The sequence below is a fragment of the Schistocerca americana genome, chromosome 7 (genome assembly GCF_021461395.2).
Source record: "Schistocerca americana isolate TAMUIC-IGC-003095 chromosome 7, iqSchAmer2.1, whole genome shotgun sequence".
Taxonomy (NCBI): domain Eukaryota; kingdom Metazoa; phylum Arthropoda; class Insecta; order Orthoptera; family Acrididae; genus Schistocerca; species Schistocerca americana.
Genome location: NC_060125.1, coordinates 619,524,061 through 619,550,746, shown reverse-complemented (window position 1 = coordinate 619,550,746; position 26,686 = coordinate 619,524,061). Strand labels below are relative to the sequence as shown.

At 45.4% G+C, this 26,686-nt stretch overlaps 1 protein-coding gene across 1 annotated transcript in view; it reads right to left on the bottom strand.

Moving 5' to 3' along the window:
• The window catches only part of LOC124622452 (myrosinase 1-like), a 124,156-nt gene extending 99,718 nt beyond the window's left edge, over positions 1-24,438 (bottom strand). The window contains exons 1-3 of the mRNA XM_047148153.1: positions 24,264-24,438; positions 10,748-10,881; positions 2,512-2,646 (exon numbers count right to left, since the gene is read on the bottom strand). Of these exons, the coding sequence (XP_047004109.1) occupies positions 2,512-2,646; positions 10,748-10,881; positions 24,264-24,432 (438 nt within the window). The 5' untranslated portion in view covers positions 24,433-24,438. The remainder of the gene's footprint in view (positions 1-2,511; positions 2,647-10,747; positions 10,882-24,263) is intronic.
• Between the last annotated feature and the right edge of the window lie 2,248 nt (positions 24,439-26,686).

The following is a 26,686-nucleotide window of genomic DNA, read 5'->3' as shown; positions in this document are numbered from 1 at the left end:
CGCGACTGACACTTGGCACTCGTCTGGTAGTCGGGGTTAATATCTGGAGAGGACGTGTGCGCGGCAGTGATTCGCCTCGAGTGTGTCTATGGGAAACATTACTAAGTATCTGGCCGTTCACTTTTCATATTTCGCGTGTGCCGATTGCAAATAAACTGAAACATTTTTAACTCCTCTGAATTAGAAGATGTCGCGTCAGGCAAGCTGGTTGTGATGGGGACTTGTAATATTTCGCACGTGTCGTTCGCGAATGTTTTGAAACATTCTCATCGTCTCGTTTCTGAATATTTTGGATTAGGCGACATAGCCTAAACATTAATAACTTTTCTGCAGCCACTTTCGAGGGTGGTAAGTACTCAGAATTTCATTAGTTCACTATTACGGAACTTTCACTTTAGACTTGCGGTAAAGCAATTTCAACTAATTTACATGGTTTTTCGGAAGTGTGTGAGTACGCTTGATGTTGGTCAGTTTCTTTACACCCTCGCACAACAGTTATTATTTCAATAATAAACGGTTCTGAAGTGCGTGACGTGATACTTTGATTTTCTGCAATAAAATCGTTCTGTTAAAAAACTAAAACGCTGTGAGAAGAGAACCAAAAATTTTCTGCCCACATATAATGAATTTGACTGAATATATTTAGGGTTGATGTGACAGATGCGGTGCTTTATCCCTGGACAGAAATGTGGCCAACATTTTAGAAGTCCAACCGCGCATTAAGGAGGCCATATACACTCCTGGAAATGGAAAAAAGAACACATTGACACCGGTGTGTCAGACCCACCATACTTGCTCCGGACACTGCGAGAGGGCTGTACAAGCAATGATCACGCGCACGGCACAGCGGACACACCAGGAACCGCGGTGTTGGCCGTCGAATGGCGCTAGCTGCGCAGCATTTGTGCACCGCCGCCGTCAGTGTCAGCCAGTTTGCCGTGGCATACGGAGCTCCATCGGAGTCTTTAACACTGGTAGCATGCCGCGACAGCGTGGACGTGAACCGTATGTGCAGTTGACGGACTTTGAGCGAGGGCGTATAGTGGGCATGCGGGAGGCCGGGTGGACGTACCGCCGAATTGCTCAACACGTGGGGCGTGAGGTCTCCACAGTACATCGATGTTGTCGCCAGTGGTCGGCGGAAGGTGCACGTGCCCGTCGACCTGGGACCGGACCGCAGCGACGCACGGATGCACGCCAAGACCGTAGGATCCTACGCAGTGCCGTAGGGGACCGCACCGCCACTTCCCAGCAAATTAGGGACACTGTTGCTCCTGGGGTATCGGCGAGGACCATTCGCAACCGTCTCCATGAAGCTGGGCTACGGTCCCGCACACCGTTAGGCCGTCTTCCGCTCACGCCCCAACATCGTGCAGCCCGCCTCCAGTGGTGTCGCGACAGGCGTGAATGGAGGCACGAATGGAGACGTGTCGTCTTCAGCGATGAGAGTCGCTTCTGCCTTGGTGCCAATGATGGTCGTATGCGTGTTTGGCGCCGTGCAGGTGAGCGCCACAATCAGGACTGCATACGACCGAGGCACACAGGGCCAACACCCGGCATCGTGGTGTGGGGAGCGATCTCCTACACTGGCCGTACACCACTGGTGATCGTCGAGGGGACACTGAATAGTGCACGGTACATCCAAACCGTCATCGAACCCATCGTTCTACCATTCCTAGACCGGCAAGGGAACTTGCTGTTCCAACAGGACAATGCACGTCCGCATGTATCCCGTGCCACCCAACGTGCTCTAGAAGGTGTAAGTCAACTACCCTGGCCAGCAAGATCTCCGGATCTGTCCCCCATTGAGCATGTTTGGGACTGGATGAAGCGTCGTCTCACGCTGTCCGCACGTCCAGCACGAACGCTGGTCCAACTGAGGCGCCAGGTGGAAATGGCATGGCAAGCCGTTCCACAGGACTACATCCAGCATCTCTACGATCGTCTCCATGGGAGAATAGCAGCCTGCATTGCTGCGAAAGGTGGATATACACTGTACTAGTGCCGACATTGTGCATGCTCTGTTGCCTGTGTCTATGTGCCTGTGGTTCTGTCAGTGTGATCATGTGATGTATCTGACCCCAGGAATGTGTCAATAAAGTTTCCCCTTCCTGGGACAATGAATTCACGGTGTTCTTATTTCAATTTCCAGGAGTGTAGATTGTGGTTTTTCACGGTTTTCTGTTTTTTTTTTTTTAAATTCGTGCTGATGCACATCGGGACGCACGAGTCAGTGGAAGCAACAGTGTTTAGCTTCACCATTCGTCAATTATTTATCCATTTGAGGCTATGAAGAGTTATAAGAAGAACATATCTCCATCTATTTTCATCATATTTCTGTTAATTCAACCCTGTATGTCGCAGGTGTCATGTTTGGATAGCTCAGTTAGTCAAAGAAGTTCCCACAGAAGAGAAGCTTCCTTGTTCGATGCAGTACAGTGTTTTACCCTACTGCAGAGCTTCCGCTGTGACTGGTCTCCACGACCTACGTGGTGCTGTCGGCTTACTTACCAAGGGCTCGATGCCGTTGTCCAGCAGCTCGTTGATGAGGTTGTTGTAGTAGTCGATGCCCGCCTGGTTGACGTTGTCCGTGTCCCCGGTGGGCAGGATGCGAGGCCAGCTCAGGGAGAAGCGGTAGGCGTTGGCCTGTGCGGACAGAACGCGCCTCTGCGTCAACTGGTGTCCCAGCTAAGCTCATTGAACTACACTCAACACATGCGCCACGCAAAGCTAGCTGCAGGATCGAAGGTAAAGGGCTTGAAGATGAATGTCAAACGAAGCAAGTAGGTGGAAGAGATCACAATAAAAAAACACCAGAAAAAGAAACATGTTTTTATATATTTTTCGAAACAGTAAGTAACAAATAATTCGCAGTTGACGAAGGAACATGCTGAAGTGAGAGTTGTGAGACAACTGAATATTATGTAAGGAGATGAAACCCTTACAATGTTCTTATGATCGTATTTATTGTGTAGCTACCAGTTTCGGCGCTTCAATTCAACTGCGTCAGTTGACAGTTTCTTACGATGGTGAACGGCCGTGGTCCCCAAGACCTCCACTAAAAAGGATGGGCATACAAAAACTTGAAAATTATGCTGCTGTCATTGCAGCCTTCAGTGAGAATAATGGATTGATACAGTTCTCCGTGACAGTGTACCCCGTGTAAGCCTCATCATTTCTAAATACACTACTGGCCATTAAAATTGCTACACCAAGAAGAAATGCAAATGATAAACGGGTATTCATTGGACATATATTATACTAGAACTGACATGTGGTTACATTTTCGCGCAATTTAGGTTCATAGATCCTGAGAAATCAGTACCCAGAACAACCACCTCTGGCCGTAACAACGGCCTTGATACGCCTGGGCATTCAGTCAAACAGAGCTTGGATGGCGTGTACAGGTACAGCTGCCCATGCAGCTTCAACACGATACCACAGTTCATCAAGAGTAGTGACTGCCGTATTGTGACGAGCCAGTTGTTCGGACACCATTGACCAGACGTTTTCAATTGGTGAGAGATCTGGAGAATGTGCTGGCCAGGGCAGCAGTCGAACATTTTCTGTATCCAGAAAGATCCGTACAGGACTTGTCACATGCGGTACTGCATTATCCTGCTGAAATGTAGGGTTTCGCAGGGATCGAATGAAGGGTAGAGCCACGGGTCGTAACACATCTGAAATGTAACGTCCACTGTTCAAAGTGCCGTCAATGCGAGCAAGAGGTGACCGAGACGTGTAACCACGGGCACCCCATACCATCACGCCGGCTGATACGCTAGTTTGGCGATGACGAATACACGCTTCCAATGTGCGTTCACCGCGATGTCGCCAAACACGGATGCGACCATCATGATGCTGTAAACAGAACCTGGATTCATCCGAAAAAATGACGTTTTGCCAATCGTGCACCCAGGTTCGTCGTTGAGTACACCATCGCAGGTTGTCCTGTCTGTCATGCAGCGTCAAGGGTAAACGCAGCCATGGTCTCCGAGCTGATAGTCCATGCTGCAAACGTCGTCGAACTGTTCGTGCAGGTGGTTGTGCCTTGCAAACGTCCCCATCTGTTGACTCAGGGATCGAGACAAGGCTGCACGATCCGTTACAGCCATGTGGATAAGATGCCTGTCATCTCGACTGCTAGTGATACGAGGCCGTTGGGATCCAGCACGGCGTTCCGTATTACCATCCTGAACCCATTGATTCCATATTCTTCTAACAGTTATTGGATCTCGACCAATGCGAGCAGCAATGTCGCGATAGGATAAACCGCAATCGCGATAGGCTACAATCCGACCTTTATCAAAGTCGGAAACGTGAAGGTACGCATTTCTCCTCCTTACACGAGGCATCACAACAACGTTTCACCAAGCAACGCCTGTCAACTGCTGTTTGTGTATGAGAAATCAGTTGGAAACTTTCCTCATGTCAGCACGTTTAGGTGTCGCCACCTTCGCCAACCTTGTGTGAATGTCCTGAAAAGATGATCATTTGCATATCATAGCATCTTCTTCCTGTCGGTTAAATTTAGCGTCTGTAGCACGTCGTCCTCGTGGTGTAGAAATTTTAATGGCCAGTAGTGTAACTTCTGCGGCCTACATCCATTTGAGTCTCCTTGCTGCATTCATGCCTATTGTCGAGACGGCTTAAGAAGATCCCTGGCAGATCGCAGCACTGTCGTTTCAACTGCGAAGCGCTGACGTCTGCAGGCGAAATCGGTAGCCGTCTACAGAGCTGTGACAACACTGAGTGGTTGCCATAGAGACGTTTACAAAATCGCATTGTTATTGGCTGAGGTAAGCTCGCGAAGCAGTTGCGTCCAGCCCACTGCACCTGTCACGGATCAACTTCTTCCGACTCAGCTATAGGTCTCCTGCTATAACTTTTACTCCCCCCCCCCCCCCCCTCCCACGTCTCTATCTAATATTCAGTATTTTTCTGTAGCATCACATTTCAAATCTTTTATTCTCTTGTTCTCTTCTTATGTGAACTGCTTACCGTTCATGTTTCACTTCCGTACAAGGGTACAAATCAAATATCTTTAAAAACGAATTCCTGATACATAAATTCATTTTAGATGTTAACAAATTCCTCTTGCTAAAGCAATGAAATAAAATTTATACTGTAGCGAGGACTTGAACCCAGATCTCAAGCTTACTAGGGGTATGTGCTAATCATTACACCACAGCAGCGTTGTGACCAGCATAGCTGTGTGGACCGCTTAAGTCCAATGCCCTACCAAAAACACAAACTTCAGTTCTAACCTTCAGCCCACTTTCCCTTCTTGCTATTGCGTGTCGGCATTTTGTATCTTCTCTACCTCAGCCATCATTAGTTATTTCGCCGCCCAAACAGCAACTTCTAGTGTATCTACTGCTTCATAGTGTATCATCACCTAATTTAATTCCTTCAGCAACGTCTCACTAAGTTCGACTGCGTTCCACAACCATTGTTCTACTTTTGTTGATATTTATCTTACATCCTTCTGTCAAGACACTGTCCGTTCAGTTCAACTGCTCTTCCAAGTCCTTTGGTCTGTCTGACAGCATTATACAACGTCATCGGCAAACCTCAAAGTTTTTATTTCTTCTCTCCGAACTATAATTCGCTTTCCAGATTCCTCCTTGGTTTCCTACAATGCTTTCTCAGCGTACGGACTGAATAAAACTGGCCATGTGCTACAACCCTGTCTCACGCCCTTCTCAACCATTGCTTCCCTTTGAAGTCCATCGACTCTTATATCTGCCATCTGGTTTCTAAACAAGCTGTAAATGATATTTCGCTACCCGTTTTTTTTTATCTCTGCATCCTCAAAATTTCAAAGAGTGTGTGCCAGTCAACATTGTCAAAAGCTGTTTATAAATCTGCAACTGTTGTAATGCAGATTTGTCTTAATTAAATTTGTCTTCTAAAATAACACATAGAATCAGCATTGCCTTGTATGTTCTTACTTTTCTCCGGAACCCAAACTGATATTCTCCAAGGTCGGCTTCTATCAGTTTTTCCATTCTTCTCTAAATAATTCCTGTCAATATTTTGCAACCATAACTTATCAACGTGATGGATCGGTAATACTCAAACACGTCAGCACCTGTCGTCTTTGTAATTAGAATTGTAACATTGTTCTTGAAGCGCGAGAATATTTCCCCTGCCTGATGTATCTGTTCCATACTTCATATTCTGCTTTCCAATCTGCAATGCAGTGAGCGATAAATGTCAAAAATAACAGTAAGATGTGTAATACATGAAGCGACATGTTCAGGAAGTGGTGTATGTTCTTACCACACTAGTCCTGGACAAAACTACACTGTCTAAGGTAGGGAGCAATAACAAATGACTGTACCACAGCTGGTGCCGTAAAAGTGACGATAGATATGTGGTGTGACCCGGAGAGTGAGGTACCAGGTTAAGGTTAACACATCACAACGAAACCACAAGCATTAGAAGAGTTGTGTACCAAAGCACCGAAGATGAACAGGTGCTCATAGCTGTTAAGGTATGCATTTTAGAGCACATGTTTACTGGACATTTTTTTCTTGTTTTGGTCCATACTAACACTTCCTAAAATATGGAAAGTAAAGAACTTGCAGTAGAAGAGATCTGTTTCACAATGCTGAAAATCAAGAATATCTCATAGCTCTTAAGGTATGCGTTTTAAAGCCCATGTTTACTTGACATTTGTACTTCTATTATCGTGTACGTACAGCCGTGTAAGTTTGCGCCATTGTTTTTTATACACCCCGTACATCATGAGCCATGTGGACATGGATTGCATGCAGGTTAAGTATTCGATATTAAAGAGTTTAAAAAAGTGAGCTAATAGTCTTTGTGTGTGTGTGTGTGTGTGTGTGTGTGTGTGTGTGTGTAGCTCCCTCCCGTCCTTTCAGAAGTAAAACTACTAAACTGTCATCTAGGCTCGCTACGACATACATAGAAGTGTACATGGGTTAGTCAATGTCAACGTTATCGAGTGGTGTTGTGGTATCATTTAAAAGACGAACTACCACTGGCCACATGTAAGCACACATACTCTCTTTATAGACCTAAGAGAAATTTTTGAAGACAGATTCTGAACTCATAAGGCTCACCCAAAGGTGATGACGCTGCCTGATTACCGAGTCTCAAAGTTCGACACTGGTCGGATGCATACCTTACCGTGGTCTGCCCTTTCTGTCGCAAACACGGACCAGCATCACTGGGATGTTGCATCTCGGAATACGATTGCAGGCTAACACTAACTCCACTGGCGACACCAGACAACGAGCCGCCTGAGTGAATGACCGGCACACTGCCAGCCAGCTAGGAGGAAAAGCTGAGCAGACCGAGGCGATGCACAATGACGTCGCGGCAACAGGCATGTCGACATACTGGTGACACAATAGAGTGAAATTACAATGAAATGAACACCCTTAACTGCTTACAGGCGTTGACATACCCCAACGGGGACAGATGAAAGTGTGTGCCCCGACTGGGACTCGAACCTGGGATCTCCTGATTACATGGCAGACGCTCTATCCATCAGAGCCACCGAGGACACAGAGCATAGCGCGACTGCAGGGATTTATCTCTGGCACGCCTCCCGCGAAACGCACATTCTCAACGTATTTTCCCGCACTACATTCATAGTGTCCCTGCCCATAATACTCATTTCTCGCGGCGCGTTGCCGATTCCCGTAAGAGTTCGGGCACCGTTTGTGCATTCGCACAGAAGAAGAAGATGGTCAAGTGGACGGTAAGCCTTAACTATATATATATATATATATATATATATATATATATATATATACTAAGAGCCTTAACTATATATATACTAAGATAGGTATAGTTAAGGCTCACCGGCCACTTGACCACCTTCTTCTTCTGTGCGAATGCACAAGCGGTGCCCGAACTCTTACGGGAATCGGCAACGCGCCGCGAGTAATGCGTAGAATGGGCGGGGGCACTACGAATGTAGTGCGGGACAATACGTTGAGAATGTGCGTTTCGCGGGAGGCGTGCCAGAGATAAATCCCTGCAGTCGCGCTATGCTCTGTGTCCTCGGTGGCTGAGTTTGATAGAGCGTCTGCCATGTAAGCAGGAGATCCCAGGTTCGAGTCCCAGTCGGGCCACACACTTTCATCGGTCCCCATTGACGTATGTCAACGCCTGTAAGCAGCTAAGGGTGTTCATTTCATTGTATTTCATTATAACGAGCTGCATGGTCACTGATGGTATCTGTTCTTTCGGTTATGTCCGAAAGAACAGATACAATCTTAGTATATATACAGAATAGAGTGTCACGAGAAAGTCGAGGTATAACGCAAAGGCAACTTTTCAGTCACTGATTCGGCTGAAAGGAGCGTCTGGAAGGAATTCTGAAGGCACTAGGAGAACTCACACAGGAGAAAAATAGTACATGTTCTGTCAGAGCTAACCCCACCACAGGGAATCGCCAGCACGTGGAGGCTGCTGTCCGCCAATCTCTAGCGTGAACAGATCCTTCTCAGCACACCCTGCTCGGTTCAGTCCTGACAGTATAGGTCTGGGTCTCGCCCCTATGGAGGAATATCGGCTGCAAAGTAGCCAGCTCATATTAGAAAAAACGAACGAGGATAATGGTCTATGCCCGGAGGACGAGATGCTGGAGCAGCGACTTGTTGTTATATTTTACAAAGAAAACGGAAAGAAGTTGTCATCTAATCGTGTATATGTTACGTAACCACACCAGACAAGAAATTAGCCACAAAACCACCACTGTGTCTGGTGGCTACACTTCCTAGTGGACTAAACAAAAAATGGTTCAAATGGCTCTGAGCACTATGGGACTCAACTGCTGAGGTCATTAGTCCCCTAGAACTTAGAACTAGTTAAACCTAACTAACCTAAGGACATCACAAACATCCATGCCCGAGGCAGGATTCGAACCTGCGACCGTAGCGGTCTTGCGGTTCCAGACTGCAGCGCCTTTAACCGCACGGCCACTTCGGCCGGCTGGACTAAACATGTAGGTGGTAGTTCCGCCTCTAGAAAAGGTACCCTGACTGACAGGTACACTTACTAGTGAACAAAAAATGTCGTCGTTGGTTCCACCTGCAGAATAGGAAACGCTTTCAAGGGCCGCCGACGAAAGACAGCTGGTGACTCAGAAGAAGAGGCCAAACGGACTGTATTCCTGCTATACTGTGGAGCAACTAGCAGTAAGTGAGGACGTCTGCTGCAGAAACATGGGGGCTAATACCAGTGTTCCGGCCCGCCCCCAAGATACGAGATATGTTGCGCCCTGTTAAGGACGACACTGCTCTTCGAGTGTCCGGCGTGTATGGTGTACTCTGTGAATGTGGCAGCATGTACATTGGACAGACAAGTCGCACGGTTGCGGAGCGTTGTACTGAGCACAAGCGCCATATAAAACAAAGGGAGCTTGACAAGTCGGCCATAGCGGAGCATTGCCTAGAAAACGGACATAAGATACAGTTGGAAAATACAAAAGTGTGGGCTCATGATTCTACATATTGGGACCGCGTTATAAAGGAAGCGGCCGAGATTCGCTTAAACAACAACAATTTCAACAGAGACCAGGGATACACACTCAGCAGGGCATGGGGACGGGCGTTGGACATCGAAAGAAAGCAGAGACAGATGCGCGACGCGGGAGCGGCAGTTTCAAACGTGGCGCCTGCCCCTGGCGCCACCTGACGTCACAGGTGCTGCCACGAGCTGCCCGGGTCGACTTACGCGCGCGCGCCACATTGGGTCGATCTGATTGGGTGCTGATGATGTCATCATGCCTATATAAGCGAGAGACCGTAACAGCCCCGGCATCCCCGCCCCCTGCCTCGTCTTCACCGTAGTGTCCCCCCTATCCTCCATCTCTACACCCTACATCTCCTTTCCCAAGGTGGCTTCCATCAACTCCCCCTCCCGGATGGTGCCCTCTCTCCCTCCATTTATCCCTCCTATCAACTCTGATCCTCACTCCCCCTCCTTTACTCTGTCCTTTTCCCGGGCTCCTTCTCCCCCTCTTCCATCCTCTTTCTTCCCCACCTCCCCTCTCTTTGCCCCCTTCTCTCCTCCACGTTCTTTTCCATTTCCCTCCTCTCATTTCCTCTTGCGTCTGCCCTTCTCCCCCTTTATTAGTCCTCTCCCTCCTTGGTTCCCCCCCCCCTTTTCGTTTTTTCCTCTCCTCCCTCCTTGTTTTTCCTCCTCCTGCAGGTCCCTCCCCTCCCCCCCTCATCTGCCTTTGGCTCGGGAGTGTCGTCTTTGTGCTGCCACTTTCGTGCAGTGTTCTACAGTGAGTGTTCTACAGTGCGTGTTTTACAGTGAGTGTTCCGTGTTGTGTTTTTTGGGACTTGTTGCGAACGGCCATCATACTGTCGCTGGGTGTGCCTTTTATCTCTTGCGAACAGAAACCAGACTGTCGCCACGTTTTTTAATTGTGTGTCTACTATGTTTGGTGCGAATTGAAAACCAATAAAGAAAAAAAAAAACAGCCCTGGCAGTCAGTGAACTCCTGACAACGATGGCGGAGATGGCCATCGAAAGCTCGAGTATTTTATTCGAATTGACGCGGCTGGAAAACCGAGAACGTTTTATTCATCCTGACTGATGGTTACACTTATTTGTGAATGGAGATGTCGCTGTTCGTTGTGATTGTAGAAAAGGAATTGTGACTGATGGCTACGCTTATTAGCGGATTGAAAATGCCACCGTTGGTTCCGGAGGTGACGTGTTGTGTGATCTGCGGCAACAGCTGACAGGGACTCACATTGAGTGCGACGAGCAGCTGCACGTCCTCCTTGTACTTGTGGTACGAGTCGGCCGCCACGTCGCCGTTCTGGCCGTCTGCTGTCAGGTTGGGCTGTGCGTGCAGCATGTGGTCCCAGATGCTCTCTCCCTTGCCTGAAACACAGGTGCAGTGTCTCATTGCTATCCTGGAGATAGAGATTCCATGCATTTACACGAATGCCTGAGGTGTGTATCAGGGGCATTATCAAAGTAGTAGGATCCCTTGGATAAAGCCTAACTGGCCTGGAAAGGACACTGGTGTGCAAAACGTAAGGACGAAATGACGTATCACTGCCACTTATTTGTGAATGGAAATGTCGCTGTTCGTTGTGATTGTAGAAAAGGAATTGTGATTGATGGCTACACTTATTAGCGGATTGAAAATGCCACCGTTGGTTCCGGAGTGAAAGTTGGACCATACATAGAAAGAACTGCTACAGTACAGCACAGTAGGTTACTGAAAGAAATAGGTAATGAGACGAACAGGAATGTAAAATGACTCTTTTATTTAAAGATAATTACCGAACTATCAGTTTAATAAGCCACAGCTGCAAAATACTTACGCGATTTCTTTACAGACGAACTGAAAAACTGGTAGAAGCCGACCTCGGCGAAGATCAGTTTGGATTCCGTAGAAATGTTGGAACAGGCGAGGCAACACTGACCCTAAGACTTATCTTAGAAAATATATTAAGAAAAGGCAAACCTACGTTTCTAGCATTTGTAGACTTAGAGAAAGATTTTGACAATGTTGACTGGAATACTCTCTTTCAAATTCTGAAGGTGGCAGAGGTAAAATACAGGGAGCGAAAGCCTATTTACAATTTGTACAGAAACCAGATGGCAGTTATAAGAGTTGAGCGACATGAAAGGGAGGCAGTGGTTGGGAAGGGAGTGAGACAGGGTTGTAGCCTCTCCCCGATGCTATTCAATCTGTATATTGAGCAAGCAGTAAAGGGAACAAACGATAAATTCCGAGTACGAATGAAAATCCATGGAGAAGAAATAAAAACTTTGAGGTTCGCCGATGACATTGTCAGAGACAGCAAAGGACCTGGAAGAGCAGCTGAACGGAATGGACAGTGTCTTGAAAGGAGGATATAAGATGAACACAACAGAAGCAAAACGAGGATAATGGAATGTAGTCGAATTAAATCGGGTGATGCTGCGGGAATTAGATTAGGAAATGAGAGGCTTAAAGTAGTAAACGAGTTTTGCTATTTGGGGAGCAAAATAACTGATGATGGTCGAAGTAGAGAGGATATAAAACGTAGAGTGGCAACGGCAAGGAAAGCGTTTTTGAAGAAGAGAAATTTGTTATCATCGAGTATAGATTTAAGAGTCAGGAAGTCGTTTCTGAAAGTACTTGTATGTAGTGTAGCCGCGTATGGAAGTGAAACGTGGACGATAAATAGTTTGGACGAGAAGAGAATAGAAGCTTTCGAAATGTGGTGCTACAGAAGAATGCTGAAGATTAGATGGGTAGAACACATAACTAATGAGGAGGTATTGAATAGAACTGGAGAGAAGTTTGTGGCAAAACATGACTACAAGAAGGGATCGGTTGGTAGGACATGTTCTGAGGCATCAGGGGATCACCAATTTAGTATTGGAGGGCAGCGTGGAGGGTAAAAATCGTAGAGGGAGACCAAGAGATGAATACACTAAGCAGATTCAGAAGGATGTAGGCTGCAGTTGGTACTGGGAGGTGAAGAAGCTTGCACAGGATAGAGTAGCATGGAGAGCTGCATCAAACCAGTCTCTGGACTGAAGCCCACAACAACAAAAATAATCATACTGAAGTCACTATGTTTATGATGGCCTGCTGGACATTTCAAAACGTGGTACACGGTTCTTAATAGAGTGTGTGATCACCACAGGCAGCAATGCAAGTCCCACAACTTGCAACTATCTTGGCACAACGTTGGTAACAACTTGCAACTATCTTGGCACAACGTTGGTAAGGAGTTATTGCGGTAGGATGTTCCATTGCTCCTCCAACACAGTTCACAACTGCATGTTAACACGCTGCAACACGTCTCGCCACACATCCCACATGCGCTCGATCGGATTTAAGTCGAGGGAATTGGGTAGGCCAGTCCATCATGTTTAGAAATGGAATCGTAATTAAATCAAGACCCTATGCTGTCCACAGGCGTTGATAAACATCAACGGGGACAGTTGAAAATGTGTGCCCTGACTGAGACTCGAACCCGGGGGGGGGGGGGGGGGGGCTCTGAGCACTATGGGACTCAACTGCTGTGGTCATAAGTCCCCTAGAACTTAGAACTACTTAAACCTAACTAACCTAAGGACGGCACACAACACCCAGCCATCACGAGGCAGAGAAAATCCCTGACCCCGCCGGGAATCGAACCCGGGAACCCGGGCGTGGGAAGCGAGAACGCTACCGCACGACCACGAGATGCGGGCTCGAACCCGGGATCTCTCTCTTACATGGCAGACACTCTATCCATCTGAGGCACGAGGGCACAGAGGATAGTGCGACTGCAGGGATTTATCCCTTGCACGCTCCCTGTGAGACCCACATTCCCAACTTAATGCCCACATACTACATTCGTAGTGCCGATGCCAATTACACTCATTTCGAGCGGAAGACAATCTTACCGGGTCTCGTAAGAGTTTGGGCAATGGGTGTGCATCCAGCACAGAAGAAGGTCAATGGCCGGTTAGCCGTAACTATATGAAGATGGTATCTGTTCTTCCGGACATGTCCCAAAGGACAGATACTATCTTCACATACGAGGTGCGACAGTAAAATAATGAGACTGATGTCAAAAAAAAAAGTTGCTTACTGTTTTAGTTCAAAAATTGTTCAAATGGCTCTGAGCAGTATGGGACTTAACAGCTGAGGTCATCAGGCGCCTATAACTTAGAACTACTTACATCTAATTAACCTAAGGACATCACACACATCCATGCCCGAGGCAGGATTCGAAGCTGCGACCGTAGCGGTCTCGTGGTTCCAGACTGAAGCGCCTAGAACCACGCGGCCACTCTGGCCGGCACCGTTTTAGTCAAGTTTAGTGTTTTCGCGTTAAAAGTAGTTCCCTTCTGATTACACAAACTTTTTCCAGCGCTTCTGCCATTAATGGTAACATTTCTGGAACTCGTGTTCTGTAATATACTCCAAAACCCTCGTCACAGCTTTTTGGACATCTCGTGTTGTTTGAAAATGGTGTCCCTTGACCGCCGTTTTGACTCTTGGAAATAGAAAAAAGTCGCACGGAGTGATATTTGGTGAATGAGGTGGCTGTGGTAGTACTGAAATTTGTTTTGAGGTTAAAAGTTGCTGTACTGACAGAGCAGTATGGGATGCTGCATTGTTGTTGTTGTTGTGGTCTTCAGTCCTGAGACTGGTTTGATGCATCTCTCCATGCTACTCTATCCTGTGCAAGCTTCCTCGTCTCCCAATACTTACTGCAACCTACATCCTTCTGAATCTGCTTAGCGTATTCATCTCTTGGTCTCCCTCTACGATTTTTATCCTCCACGCTGCCCTCCAATACTAAATTTGTGATCCCTTTATGCCTCAGAACATGCCCTACCAACCGGTCCCTTCTTCTTGTCAAGTTGTGCCACAAACTCCTCTTCTCCCCAATCCTGTTCTATACCTCCTCATTAGTTATGTGATCTACCCATCTAATCTTCAGCATTCTTCTGTAGCACCACATTTCGAAAGCTTCTATTCTCTTCTTGTCCAAACTATTTATCGTCCACGTTTCACTTTCATACATGGCTACACTCCATACAAATACTTTCAGAAACGACTTTCTGACACTTGAATCTATACTCGATGTTAACAAATTTCTCTTATTCAGAAACGCTTTCCTTGCCATTGCCATTCTACATTTTGTATCCTCTCCACTTCGACCATCATCAGTTATTTTGCTCCCCAAATAGCAAAACTCCTTTACTACTTTAAGTGTCTCATTTCCTAATCTAATTCCCTCAACATCACCCGACTTAATTCGACTAATTCCATGATCCTCGTTTTGCTTGTGCATTACCTGCACAAATCTTTCTCATACCAAGATCTTCAGTAATTATTAAACAAACCGTTTCTCGATTGATGTTCAGTTCTTCTGCAATCATTTTCACAGATAATCTTCGATCAGATCGTACGAGTTCAGGCACCCTGGCCAAGTTGACATCCGTCAGTGAGGCTGATGGTCGTCTACTGCGGTCTTCAACATTCGTTCTGCCTTCACTAAACGTTTTATGCCATCAAAAAACTTGACTTCTTGACATAACCTCCTCCTCAAAAGCCCTCTGAAGCTCACCATAAGTAGTCGCGTTTTCACCCAGTTTAACGCAAAAAGAAGTGGCATACCGTTGCGCAATATTATGCGGTTCCATGTCCATGACGAGAGACACAAACACGTGTTAAATTATTACAGCACAGCTCACTACCGAGCAGTTACGGCGATGTGCCGCTTGGACTAGAAGCAGCTTATAGACCAAGATCAAAGATATTGTGCCTACAAAAGCCTTCAGGGTTGCCACATCTTGCAAAGAAAATTAGTCTCATTACTTTATTGTCGCACCTCATGTGTTTAGCAATAGTGGACGTACCTTCATATGGATTGAGGTGGAAAAATGTAATGTACCGAGAAACATTTTTGTACAGGATCGTTTTGGTGGTACAGGTCTTATGGTTAGAGGGGTATAATGGTTGCATGGGATTACTGAGCTCTGGATCTTTGAACACAGTAGTCTCACCAGTCAATGTTATTGTGACACTGTTCTCCTTTTGCATATGCACCTCATCATGGGTGCATTCGCCGCTGACTAAATTTTTATGGGTGAAAATGGCCAACGGCCTCGAAAAGCGGAGGAGGAGGAACTCTTGGTACGAGAGGATATTCGGCGAATGGACTGGCCTGTCCGTTACCCGGACTTAAGTCCCACAGAGCGTAGGTGGGATTCATTGGCGAGACATTCTGCAGCATGTCCACATCAGCCAAAGACTGTCCAGTAGCTGTCGGCAGCGCTGGTGGAGAAATGCAACGACCTGCCACAAGAACTCCTAACCACACCTACATCTACGTGATTACTCTGCTATTCACAATAAAGTGCCTGGCAGAGGGTTCAATGAACCACCGTCATGCTGTCTCTGTTGTGACTTGGCAAGACAGCCAAGCCACTAGGAGGAGAAGCCGAAGGGCACGCTTTTAAGCTCACGCAGGATGGCGTGAGGTCTGGAACAGGTCAGGGATATGAGACTAGCAAAAATAGTACGTATCTGTTGGAATACTTAACTTTAATCCATAATTAGTGAACATCGGTCTGACGGTACATGCATCACAAGATAAATAGCAAATGATAATGGCGCCTTGCTAGGTCGTAGCAAATGACGTAGCTGAAAGCTATGCTAACTATCGTCTCGGCAAAAGAGAGCGTAATTTGTCAGTGAACCATCGCTAGCAAAGTCGGCTGTACAACTGGGCGAGTGCTAGGAAGTCTCTCTAGACCTGCCGTGTGGCGGCGGTCGGTCTGCAATCACTGACAGTGGCGACACGCGGGTCCGACGTATACTAACGGACCGCGGCCGATTTAAAGGCTACCACCTAGCAAGTGTGGTGTCTGACGGTGACACCACAGTCTCTCTACCGTTCCACTCTCGAACGGCATACGGGAAGAACGAGCACTTAAATTTTTCCGTGCGAGCCCTGATTTCTCCCATTTTATCGTGATGAGCATTTCTCCCTATGTAGGTGGGTGCCAACAGAATGTTTTCGCAATCGGAGGAGAAAATTGGTGATTGAAATTTCATGAGTGGATCCCGTCGCAACGAAAAACGCCTTTGTTCTAATGATTGCCACTGCAGTTCACGTATCATGTCTGTGACACTATCTCCACTATTTCACGATAATACAAAACGAGTTGCCCTTCTTTGTACTTTTTCGATGTCATCCGTCAGTCCCACCTGATGCGGATCCCACACCGCACAGCAGTACACCAGAATAGGGCGGACAAGCGTGGTGTATGCAGTCCCTTCGGTAGACTTGTTGCACCTTCTGCGTTCTGCCAATGTATCGCTGTCTTTGGTTTGCTCTACCCACAATATTATCTATGTGATCGTTCCAATTTAGGTTATTTGAATTGTAATCCCTAAGTATTCAGTTGAATTTACAGCCCTCAGATATGTGTGACTTATTGCGTAATCGAAATTTAACTGATTTCTTTTAGTACTCATGTGAATAACTTCGCACTTTTCTTTATTTAGGGTCAATTGCCACTTTTCGCACCACATAGATATCTTATCTAAATCATTTTGCAAGTCGTTTTGATCATCTGATGACTTTACAAGACGGTAAATGACAGTATCATCTGCAAACAATGTAAGACGGCTACTCAGATTGTCTCCTATGTCGTTAATATAGATCAGGAACAATAGAGGGCCTATAACACTTCCTTGGCGAACGCCGGATATTACTTCTGTTTTACTCGATGACTTTCCGTCTATTACTACGAATTGTGACCTTTCTCACAGGAAATCACGAATCCAGTCGCACAACTGAGGCGATACTCCGTAGGCACGCAGTTTGATTAGAAGACGCTTGTGAGGAACGGCGTCGAAAGTCTGGAAATCTAAAAATATGGTATCAATTTGACATCCCCTGTCGATAGCACTTATTACTTCATGAGAACAAAGACCTAGTTGTGTTTCACAAGAACTATATTTTCTGAATCCGTGCTGACTATATGTCAATAAATCGTTTTCTTCGAGGTACTTCATAATGTTCGAATACAGTATATGTTCTAAAACCCTACTGCACATCGACGTTAGTGATACAGGCCCGTAATTCAGCAGATTGCTCCTAGTTCCCTTTCTGGGTATTGGTGTGACTTGAGCAATTTTTCAGTCTTTAGGTACGGATCTTTCTGCCCCTTGCCAACGTGGGACCACGCTGCAGAGGACACACTGACGCCATTGGTGATAACACACCCTGTTAAGAACCACGTCCCACCGTTTGTTGATGCGTTGGTTGATTTAGGGGAGCGACGAAACAGCGAGCTCATCAGTCTCATCGTATTAGGGAAGGAAGTCGGCCGTGTCCTTATCAAAGCAACCAACGAGGCAGTCGCCTGAAGCGATTTAGGGGCATAACGGAAAATCTAAGTCAGAACGGCCGGACGCCGGTTTGAACCGTTATCCTCCCGAATGCGAGCCCAGTGTGCTAACCATTGGACCCCCTCGCTCGCTCCCACCGTTCGTAATGCGCAGCGGACCATCATGTACCGTGGTGGTCTCAGTGTAATTATTGTCTTGGAATAAAAGTCGGATTTCTATTCGTCTCGTTGCTTGTTTCTTTGAGTTACATTTTTTACTACACTACTGGTCATTAAAATTGCTACACCACGAAGATGACGTGCTACAGACGCGAAATTTAACCGACAGGAAGAAGATGCTGTGATATGCAAGTCGTTAGCTTTTCAGAGCATTCACACAAGGTGGCGACACCTACGACGTGCTGACACGAGGAAAGTTTCCAACCGATTTCTCATACACAAACAGCATTTGACCGGCGTTGCCTGGTGAAACGTTGTTGTAATGTCTCGTGTAAGGAGGAGAAATGCGTACCATCACGTTTCCGACTTTGATAAAGGTCGGTTTGTAGCCTATCGCGATTGCGGTTTATCGTATCGTGACATTGCTGCTCGCGTTGGTCGAGATCCAATGACTGTTAGCAGAATATGGAATCGGTAGGTTCAGGTGGGCAATACGGAACGCCGTGCTGGATCCCAACGTCCTCATATCACTAGCAGTCGAGATGACAGGCATCGTATCCGCATGGCTGTAGCGCATCGTGCAGCCACGTCTCGATCCCTGAGTCAACAGATGGGGACGTTTGCAAGACAACAACCATCTGCACGAACAGTTCGACGCCGTTTGCAGCAGCATGGACTATCAGCGCGGATACCACGGTTGCGGTTATCCTTGACGCTGCATCAGAGACAGGAGCGCCTGCGATGGTGTACTCAACGACGAACCTGGGTGCACGAATGGCAAAACGTCATTTTTTCGGATGAATCCAGGTTCTGTTTAAAGCATCATGTTGGTCGCATCCGTGTTTGGCGACATCGCGGTGAACGCACATTGGAAGCCGGCCGCGGTGGTCTCGCGGTTCTAGGCGCGCAGTCCGGAACCGCGCGACCGCTACGGTCGCAGGTTCGAATCCTGCCTCGGGCATGGATGTGTGTGATGTCCTTAGGTTAGTTAGGTTTAGGCAGTTCTAAGTTCTAGGGGACTGATGACCACAGCAGTTGAGTCCCATAGTGCTCAGAGCCATTTGAGCACATTGGAAGCGTATATTCGTCTTCCCTATACTGGCGTATCACCCGGCGTGATGGTATGGGGTGCCATTGGATACACGTCTCGGTCAACTCTTGTTCGCATTGACGGCACTTTGAACAGTGTATGTTACTTTCCAGATGTGTTACGACTCGTGGCTCTACCCTTCATTCGATCCCTACGAAACCCTACATTGCAGCAGGATAATGCACGACTGCAAGTTAGAGGTCCTGTACGGGCCTTTCTGGATACAGAAAATGTTCGACTGCTGCCCTGGCCAGCACATTCTCCAGATCTCTCACCAATTGAAAACGTCTGGTCAATGGTGCCCGAGCAACTGTCTCGTCACAATACGCCTGTCACTACTCTTGATGAACTGTGGTATCGTGTTGAAGCTGCGTGGGCAGCTGTACCTGTACACGCCATCGAAGCTCTGTTTGACTCAATTCCCAGGTGTATGAAGGCCGTTATTACGGCCAGAGGTGGTTGTTCTGGGTAATGGTTTATCAGTATCTATGCACTCAAATTGCGTGAAAATGTAATCGCATGTCAGTTCTAGTATAATATATGTGTCTAATGAATACCCGTGTATCATCTGCATTTCTTCTTGGTGTAGCAATTTTAATGGCCAGTAGCGTATGATGTATGAGTTCGCTCTATGTGTGGTCCAAGTTTGATCGAGCTATGTTACTTTCGACCTTAAATTTTGCATGAAAGTATTGTGCAACGTGTACTTAATGTGTCCCGCCACCCATCTGTATCTCTCCCATGCCTGAAGCGCTGATATTTTCTTTGCCAACTCTGAGCACACAACAAACCCAAAATTATGCAATAACAAAACTTCCACCGTCCTTTGACTTTGGCAAAAAGTGACACAAGTAAGACACATGTTAACAAAAGAAAAATCTATTTTACTTTTAATTTCTCTATAAATGAAGGATAATGTTTTCTCTGATATATTAGTACTTGTAACAGCTACTTGTGATTACATCACAGCACACAAGAAAACAGTGTGCACTATCGCAAGTTAATCGAACAGTAATAAATACCCGCGACACTCTTTCGCCCTCACTAAGTGAAATTTCAACGAAACGCTCTGTTCTTCGTTGGATTTTGCGTATTTTATTTATTAGAACTAGTTGGTACCGATACTGGACTGACGAGGGATATTCAGGTATTGGTGAAACGAGGGTTTAGTAAACTAATTCCTTTGTAGATGGAACACTTCCTGAGGTATTTCTCAATGTGTCTAATTCTGGCGTCTTCCTTCACAGCGTTTAGTTTTATGTGGAATCTACTTTAAATCGCTCTGTACAGATATTCCGAGATATTTAATGCGTGTGACTACTTCCAGTGCTTGTTCTGTAATCGTCTAATCATACAGTAGTGAGTCTTTGTGCCTATTTGTGCGCAATACGTTACACTTGTTTAGTTATTTGCGGGTCATCTGCAAATGCCTGCGCGAGGCATCAATGCTATGCTTGTCAACCTGCACTTCACTACGGTGTTTTTAGTTTTGTGACATCCCTGTGTACAACAACAACATCCGTGAAAAGCGTCATGGAATCGCAGACGTTATGCATTAGGTCAGTGGGTATCAAACTTTCCGATAACGCGGACTTCCTGTTTATTCAGAATATGGTTTACGGACCCTCTTGCAATGCTATCTGAAATGTCACATAGTATTTAAAAAATAAGTTAATTAGAATTACCACTGACATAAACATCATGAAAAATAATGCGATAATCAATTTATTCTAAAGATTCATGACTGTTTCCCACTGAACGAAATTTAAATTGAAAATACAGTAACTTACACTAAAACAGTAATACAGAAAATAGAGTAACACAGTGCAGCAAGTACAGTAACTGGAAATAATTTTTTAAAAAGAAATTCAGTTGATAAACAATGTTCTGAAATGTGGGGCCACTTATGCAAGGAATGAAATGCTTTGTGTTTTTCCATAATTCCGCTGAAATCTGGAATAAGCTTTGTTACCATCAATGTTGGATCTGATTCCACATTAAGACGGTTTCGCTTCAAGGTTTCAGTACTGCAAATAGCAGGAAAGGTCTGTTCAAGTAACTAAATGGTACGGAATGGCATCAAATGCTGCAAAGACTCTTTACATAGCTCATTGCAGTGCCTCTTTAAACAACTCTTTGTACTCACAAGGCACACGCAACCAGAAGCTACGGAGTTCATTTTCCTGGAAAACATTTCAGTTACAATAGATGTTCTTGTCCTGTGTGAGAGAGATTTCGCCATTAGTGAAAGGATCTTCAGTCTAATAATTACCAGCTTGCGGGGTAAGGATATATTGTCGAAAACTTACAACTAATGCTAACAAGAGTCTCACAAGTTTTCTGCACTTCAGGAGAGACTTTTTCACCTGAAGAATCAATGCAGTCCCTCAGCGCTGGAAATGATGAATTGCTACGTTTCTGTACTCGTACTGCCCACAGCTGCTGTTTGTTAACTGTAACTTCAACTTTACTCTCAACCTGCACCATATTAACATTTATTCCTTGCAGGTTCTAAGTTAAATTCGTTGAAAAAGGAGAAAATATCCACCAAATAGGTCACATTACACAACCAATCAAAATCACACATTTTCTCGCTTGAAAATAATGTTGCTTGTCTAAAAGAAACAAGCACACTTCATTAAGCAGCCCAAAGAAACGACAAAGAACTTTCGCTCTTGACAAACAACGCACTTCAGTATGTAAGAAAAGTTGAGTGTGTTCACTGCCAATTTCTTCACATAAAACGGTGAAAATACGGAAATTTAGAGAGCGTGATTTAATGAAATTAACAGGCTTTGTAACTTCGTCCAGAATACGTTTCAAATCCTCAGGCCTTTTTCTCGCTTCTAAAGCTTCTCTGTGTATGAAGCGACGAGTGCACTACTTCTGATGCTGAGGGTTTCACTCGAGCCATTACGCCTGTCTTTCAATCTGTAAAAGTGCTCTAAGAATTTCTCCCGTGTAAAGTAGTCCTATATAACGGTTGACCAGTTTCAGGGCAGAAACTTAGTAAAGTAGGGAAATATTTAAATTTACAAACATATGTATAATTTCTAATCGTTTTCTTTGTAGTAGCTGAAAAAATACTTCTTGGCAACAGCTGTGAGTTACATGTTATTACAACACATTTCAGTTTTTAAGAAACAGTGCGCTAGATCATAGCCTATATACTGCGAAAAAAATAATGGTCCTACAACACTCTTTCGGGGCGTACCTCAAGTTATTTTTGCATTTATAGTTTTCTCTCCATTCAGAATGAATGTTGTGTTCTGTTTACTAGGGGCTCGTCAGTACAGTCACACATTTAACATTACACGGATGTAGGCGATCGATTCGGCCTGCGCAAATCTGAATACATCTGTGATCTCAGAAAATTGAGGTAGACTAGTGGAAGAATTAAATTTTAAATATCTTAAAAACTACAAAATTTAATATTTTACAGTAACTGAATATTTTGAGAATTAACTTTAGAATTAACAACTTTTAAATGCTTCATGTGTAACCACCGACCACCTTAAAACAGCAATCGATGCTAGCGTTATAATTCTGCGAGGAATTTTTGAGATGTAACCGTGAGATAAACTAATGGAAACAGAACAATAAAACTATCATTCGTTTCCGAAACACTCCAGCAAAGTGTAGCCAACAGTAAACAGGTGGTTCAGGAACAGATGTTCTCCCAGCACGAAAGCAAGTTGTAACATTCCATACACTACTGACCACTAAAATTGCTATACCAAGAAGAAATGCAGATGATAAATGGGTATTCATTGGACAAATATATTATACTAGAACTGTTACGTGATAGCATTTTCACGCAATTTGGCTGCGTAGATCCTGAGAAATCAGTACCCAGAACAACAACCTCTGGTCGTAATAACGGCCTTGATACACCTGGGCATTGAGTCAAACAGATCTTGGATGGCGTGTACAGGTACAGCTGCCCATGCAGCTTCAACACGATACGACAGTTCATCAAGAGTAGTGACTGGCGTATTGTGACGAGCCAGTTGCTGGGCCACCATTAACCAGACGTTATCAATTGGTGAGAGATCTGGAGAATGTGCTGGCCAGGGCAGCAGTCGAACATTTTCTGTATCCAGAAAGACCCGTACAGGACCTGTCACATGCGGTCCTGCATTAACCTGTTGAAATGTAGGATTTCGCAGGGATCGAATGAAGGGTAGAGCCACGGGTCGTAACACATCTGAAATGTAACTTCCACTGTTCAAAGTGCCGTCAATGCCAACAAGAGGTGACCGAGACGTGTAACCAATGGCACCCCATACCATCACGCCAGGTGATACGCCAGAATGGCGATGACGAAATCACGCTTCCAATATGCGTTCACCGCGATGTCGCCAAACACGGATGCGACTATCATAATGCTGTAGACAGAACCTGGATTCATCCGAAAAAATGACGTTTTGCCATTCGTGCACCCAGGTTCGTCGTTGAGTACACCATCGCAGGCGCTCCTGTCTGTGATGCAGCGCCAAGGGTATCCGCATGCTGCTATCGTGCAGATGGTTGTTGTCTTGCCAACGTCCCCATCTGTTGACTCAGCTACCCTGTGTAATAAAAAAACTGAGTGAACGGATCAACGGAGAACCTGAACGGGTGTCACCGGACGTCTGCCCCGAACAAATTCAACCAACATTTTAAAACAAAATGAGATCCACAAAAAAAAAAAAAAAAATGTCGAGCACTTGTCCACGAAAGGGAGGTCCCGAGTTCGAGTCTCGGTCTGGCACACAGTTTTAATCTGTCAGGAAGTTTCGTATCAACGCCCACTCCGCTGTAGAGTGATAAATTTTCATTTATTGATATTCTTCAGCAACGGGTAGTACACTAAAAGAGTCAAGATTTACATACAACAAAACACTGCGCAAACAACCACGATCCGAGTTTTGAAAGTTGAATTCAGTCCAAATGTGTGTGAAATCTTATGGGACTTAACTGCTAAGGTCATCAGTCCCTAAGCTTACACATTGCTTAACCTAAATTATCCTATGGACAAACACACCCACCCATGCCCGAGGGAGGACGCGAACCTCCGCCGGAACCAGCCGCAAAAAGTTGAATTCCTCGACCCCTATGACAATAATATTCATAATCATGCAGGAAAAAGTGTTCGCACAAAACTCACCATCCTCGTCCCAGCCACCTTCAATCTGATAGGATGCAGTGGCAGCTCCCAAGTAGAAGTCCTCTGGGAACTGGTTGAGAGCTATTGGCGGGTCTGTCGACGCCAGGGGAACCCCCCACGTGACAGCCAGCACTGCTGCCACTACAACAACGACAGGAGAGTGTCTCATCTTCAGGCCGCCTGCACTGCTAATCGTGTATGGTGACCTTACCTTTATATAGTGGCCTCGACAGTTGTAGAATAAAAAAAAAAAAGCGCTTTGTCTTATCTCCTCATCATATGTGATTCAAAAAGTGTTTCTTTTATCTTATCGTTCGTAATGAGCAATCACAGAAAAATAATAGCGCAACTCCCCTTCACGTGTTTCTTACAGGCTGTGTAGCGTGAGAACCGTGCCTCGCATCGCAACATTATCGATTTGTTGAGAATATTATCAACGACAGGTGCGTGATGCAGCCTCGAAAATTATCAACTGCTTTCAGATTGTGCGTCACAGTCCAGATTGGCGTGGACTTACCGACAGAGAAGCCTTCGTTAGACGTCCTCATTGTTTGGTAAACCTACTGTGGATAAGTAGCTTTTATCAGCCTGTTGGTATGCTACCCTGTCAAATATTAAGAAACTTTCAGAAGACATATGATTACCATGTCAAATGTGCAACTATAGGCAGACAGTAGCAGCCTTTGGTATTCTGTACATTGCTACCACAGTTCTTCTTTGTGTCTCAGGAGATACAAATCAGTCTGCTGACAGAAAACCAATGTTCATTCTTTGTATTAATGTTGTTGTTGTTGCGGTCTTCAGTCCAGAGACTGGTTTGGTGCAGCTCTCCATGCTACTCTATCCTGTGCAAAGGTTCTTCATCTCCCAATACCTACTGCAACCTACATCCTTCTGAATCTGTTTAGTGTATTCATCTCTTGGTCTCCCTCTACGATTTTTACCCTCCACGCTGCATTTCAATACTCAATTGGTGATCCCTTCATGCCTCAGAACATGCCCTACCAACCGATCCCTTCTTCAAGTCAAGCTGTGCCACAAATTTATCTTCTCTCCATTTCTATTCAATACCTCCTGATGTGATCTACCCATCTAATCTTCAGCATTCTTCTGTAGCACCACATTTCGAAAGCTTCTATTCTCTTTTAGTGTAAACTATTTATCGTCCATGTTTCACTTCCATACATGGCAACACTCCATACAAATACTTTCAGAAACGACTTCCTGACAAATCTATACTCGATGTTAACAAATATCTCTTCTTCAGAAACGCTTTCCTTGCCACTGGCAGTCTACATTTTATATCCTCTCTACTTCGACCATCATCAGTTATTTTGCTCCCCAAATAGCAAAGCTCATTTACTACTTTAAGCGTCTCATTTCCTAATCTAATTCCGGCAGCATCACCCGATTTAATTCGACCACATTCCATTATCTTCGTTTTTCTTTTGTTGATGTTCATCTTATATCCTCCTTTCAAGACACTGTCCATTCCCTTCAGCTACTCTTCCAGGTCCTTTGCTGTCTCTGACAGAATTACAACGTCATCGGTGAACCTCAAAGTTTTTATTTCTCCTCCATGGATTTTAATTCCTACTCCGAATTTTTCTTTTGTTTCCATTACTGCTTGCTCAATATACAGTTCGAATAACATCGGGGAGAGGCTACAACCCTGTCTCACTCCCGTCCCAACCACTGCTTCCCTTTCATGCCACTCGACTCTTATAACTGACATCTGGTTTCTGTACAAATTGTAGCCTTTCGCTCCCTGTATTTCACCCCTGCCCCCTTCATCGAATTTGAAAGAGAATATTCCAGTCAACATTGTCAAAAGCTTTCTCTAAGTCTGTAAATGCTAGAAACGTAGGTTTGCCTTTCCTTAATCTATTTTCTAAGATAAGTCGTAGGGTCAGTATTCCCTCACGTGTTCCAACATTTCTATGGAATCTAAAACGATCTTCCCCTAAGTCGGCTTTTACCAGTTTTTCCATTCGTCTGTACGGAATTCGTGTTAGTATTTTGCAGCCGTGGCTTATTAAACTGATAGTTCGGTAATTTTCACATCTGTCAACACCCTGCAACTACTAAAAAGGCTGCTGCCCCTCTTCAGGAAACACACCTTTGTCTGGCCTCTCAACAGATACCCCTCCACTGTGGTTGCAGCTGCGGTACGGCTATTTGTATCGCTGAGGCATGCAAGCCTCCCCACCACGGCAAGATCCATGGTTCATGGGGGGGGGGGGGTGTTAATGTATTACTTTTTATTCTTTATTACAGCAGTCTGTGATGTTGGATATTCTGCTTATAGTAAAAATGGTTGATAGAAATGAGACCTCACCAAAAATCTTGGTTACTCGAACTACTGCAATACAGCGAGTGCCACTACTGCCAGCTAAATAAAAGATTCAAACTACGGAAGGCAC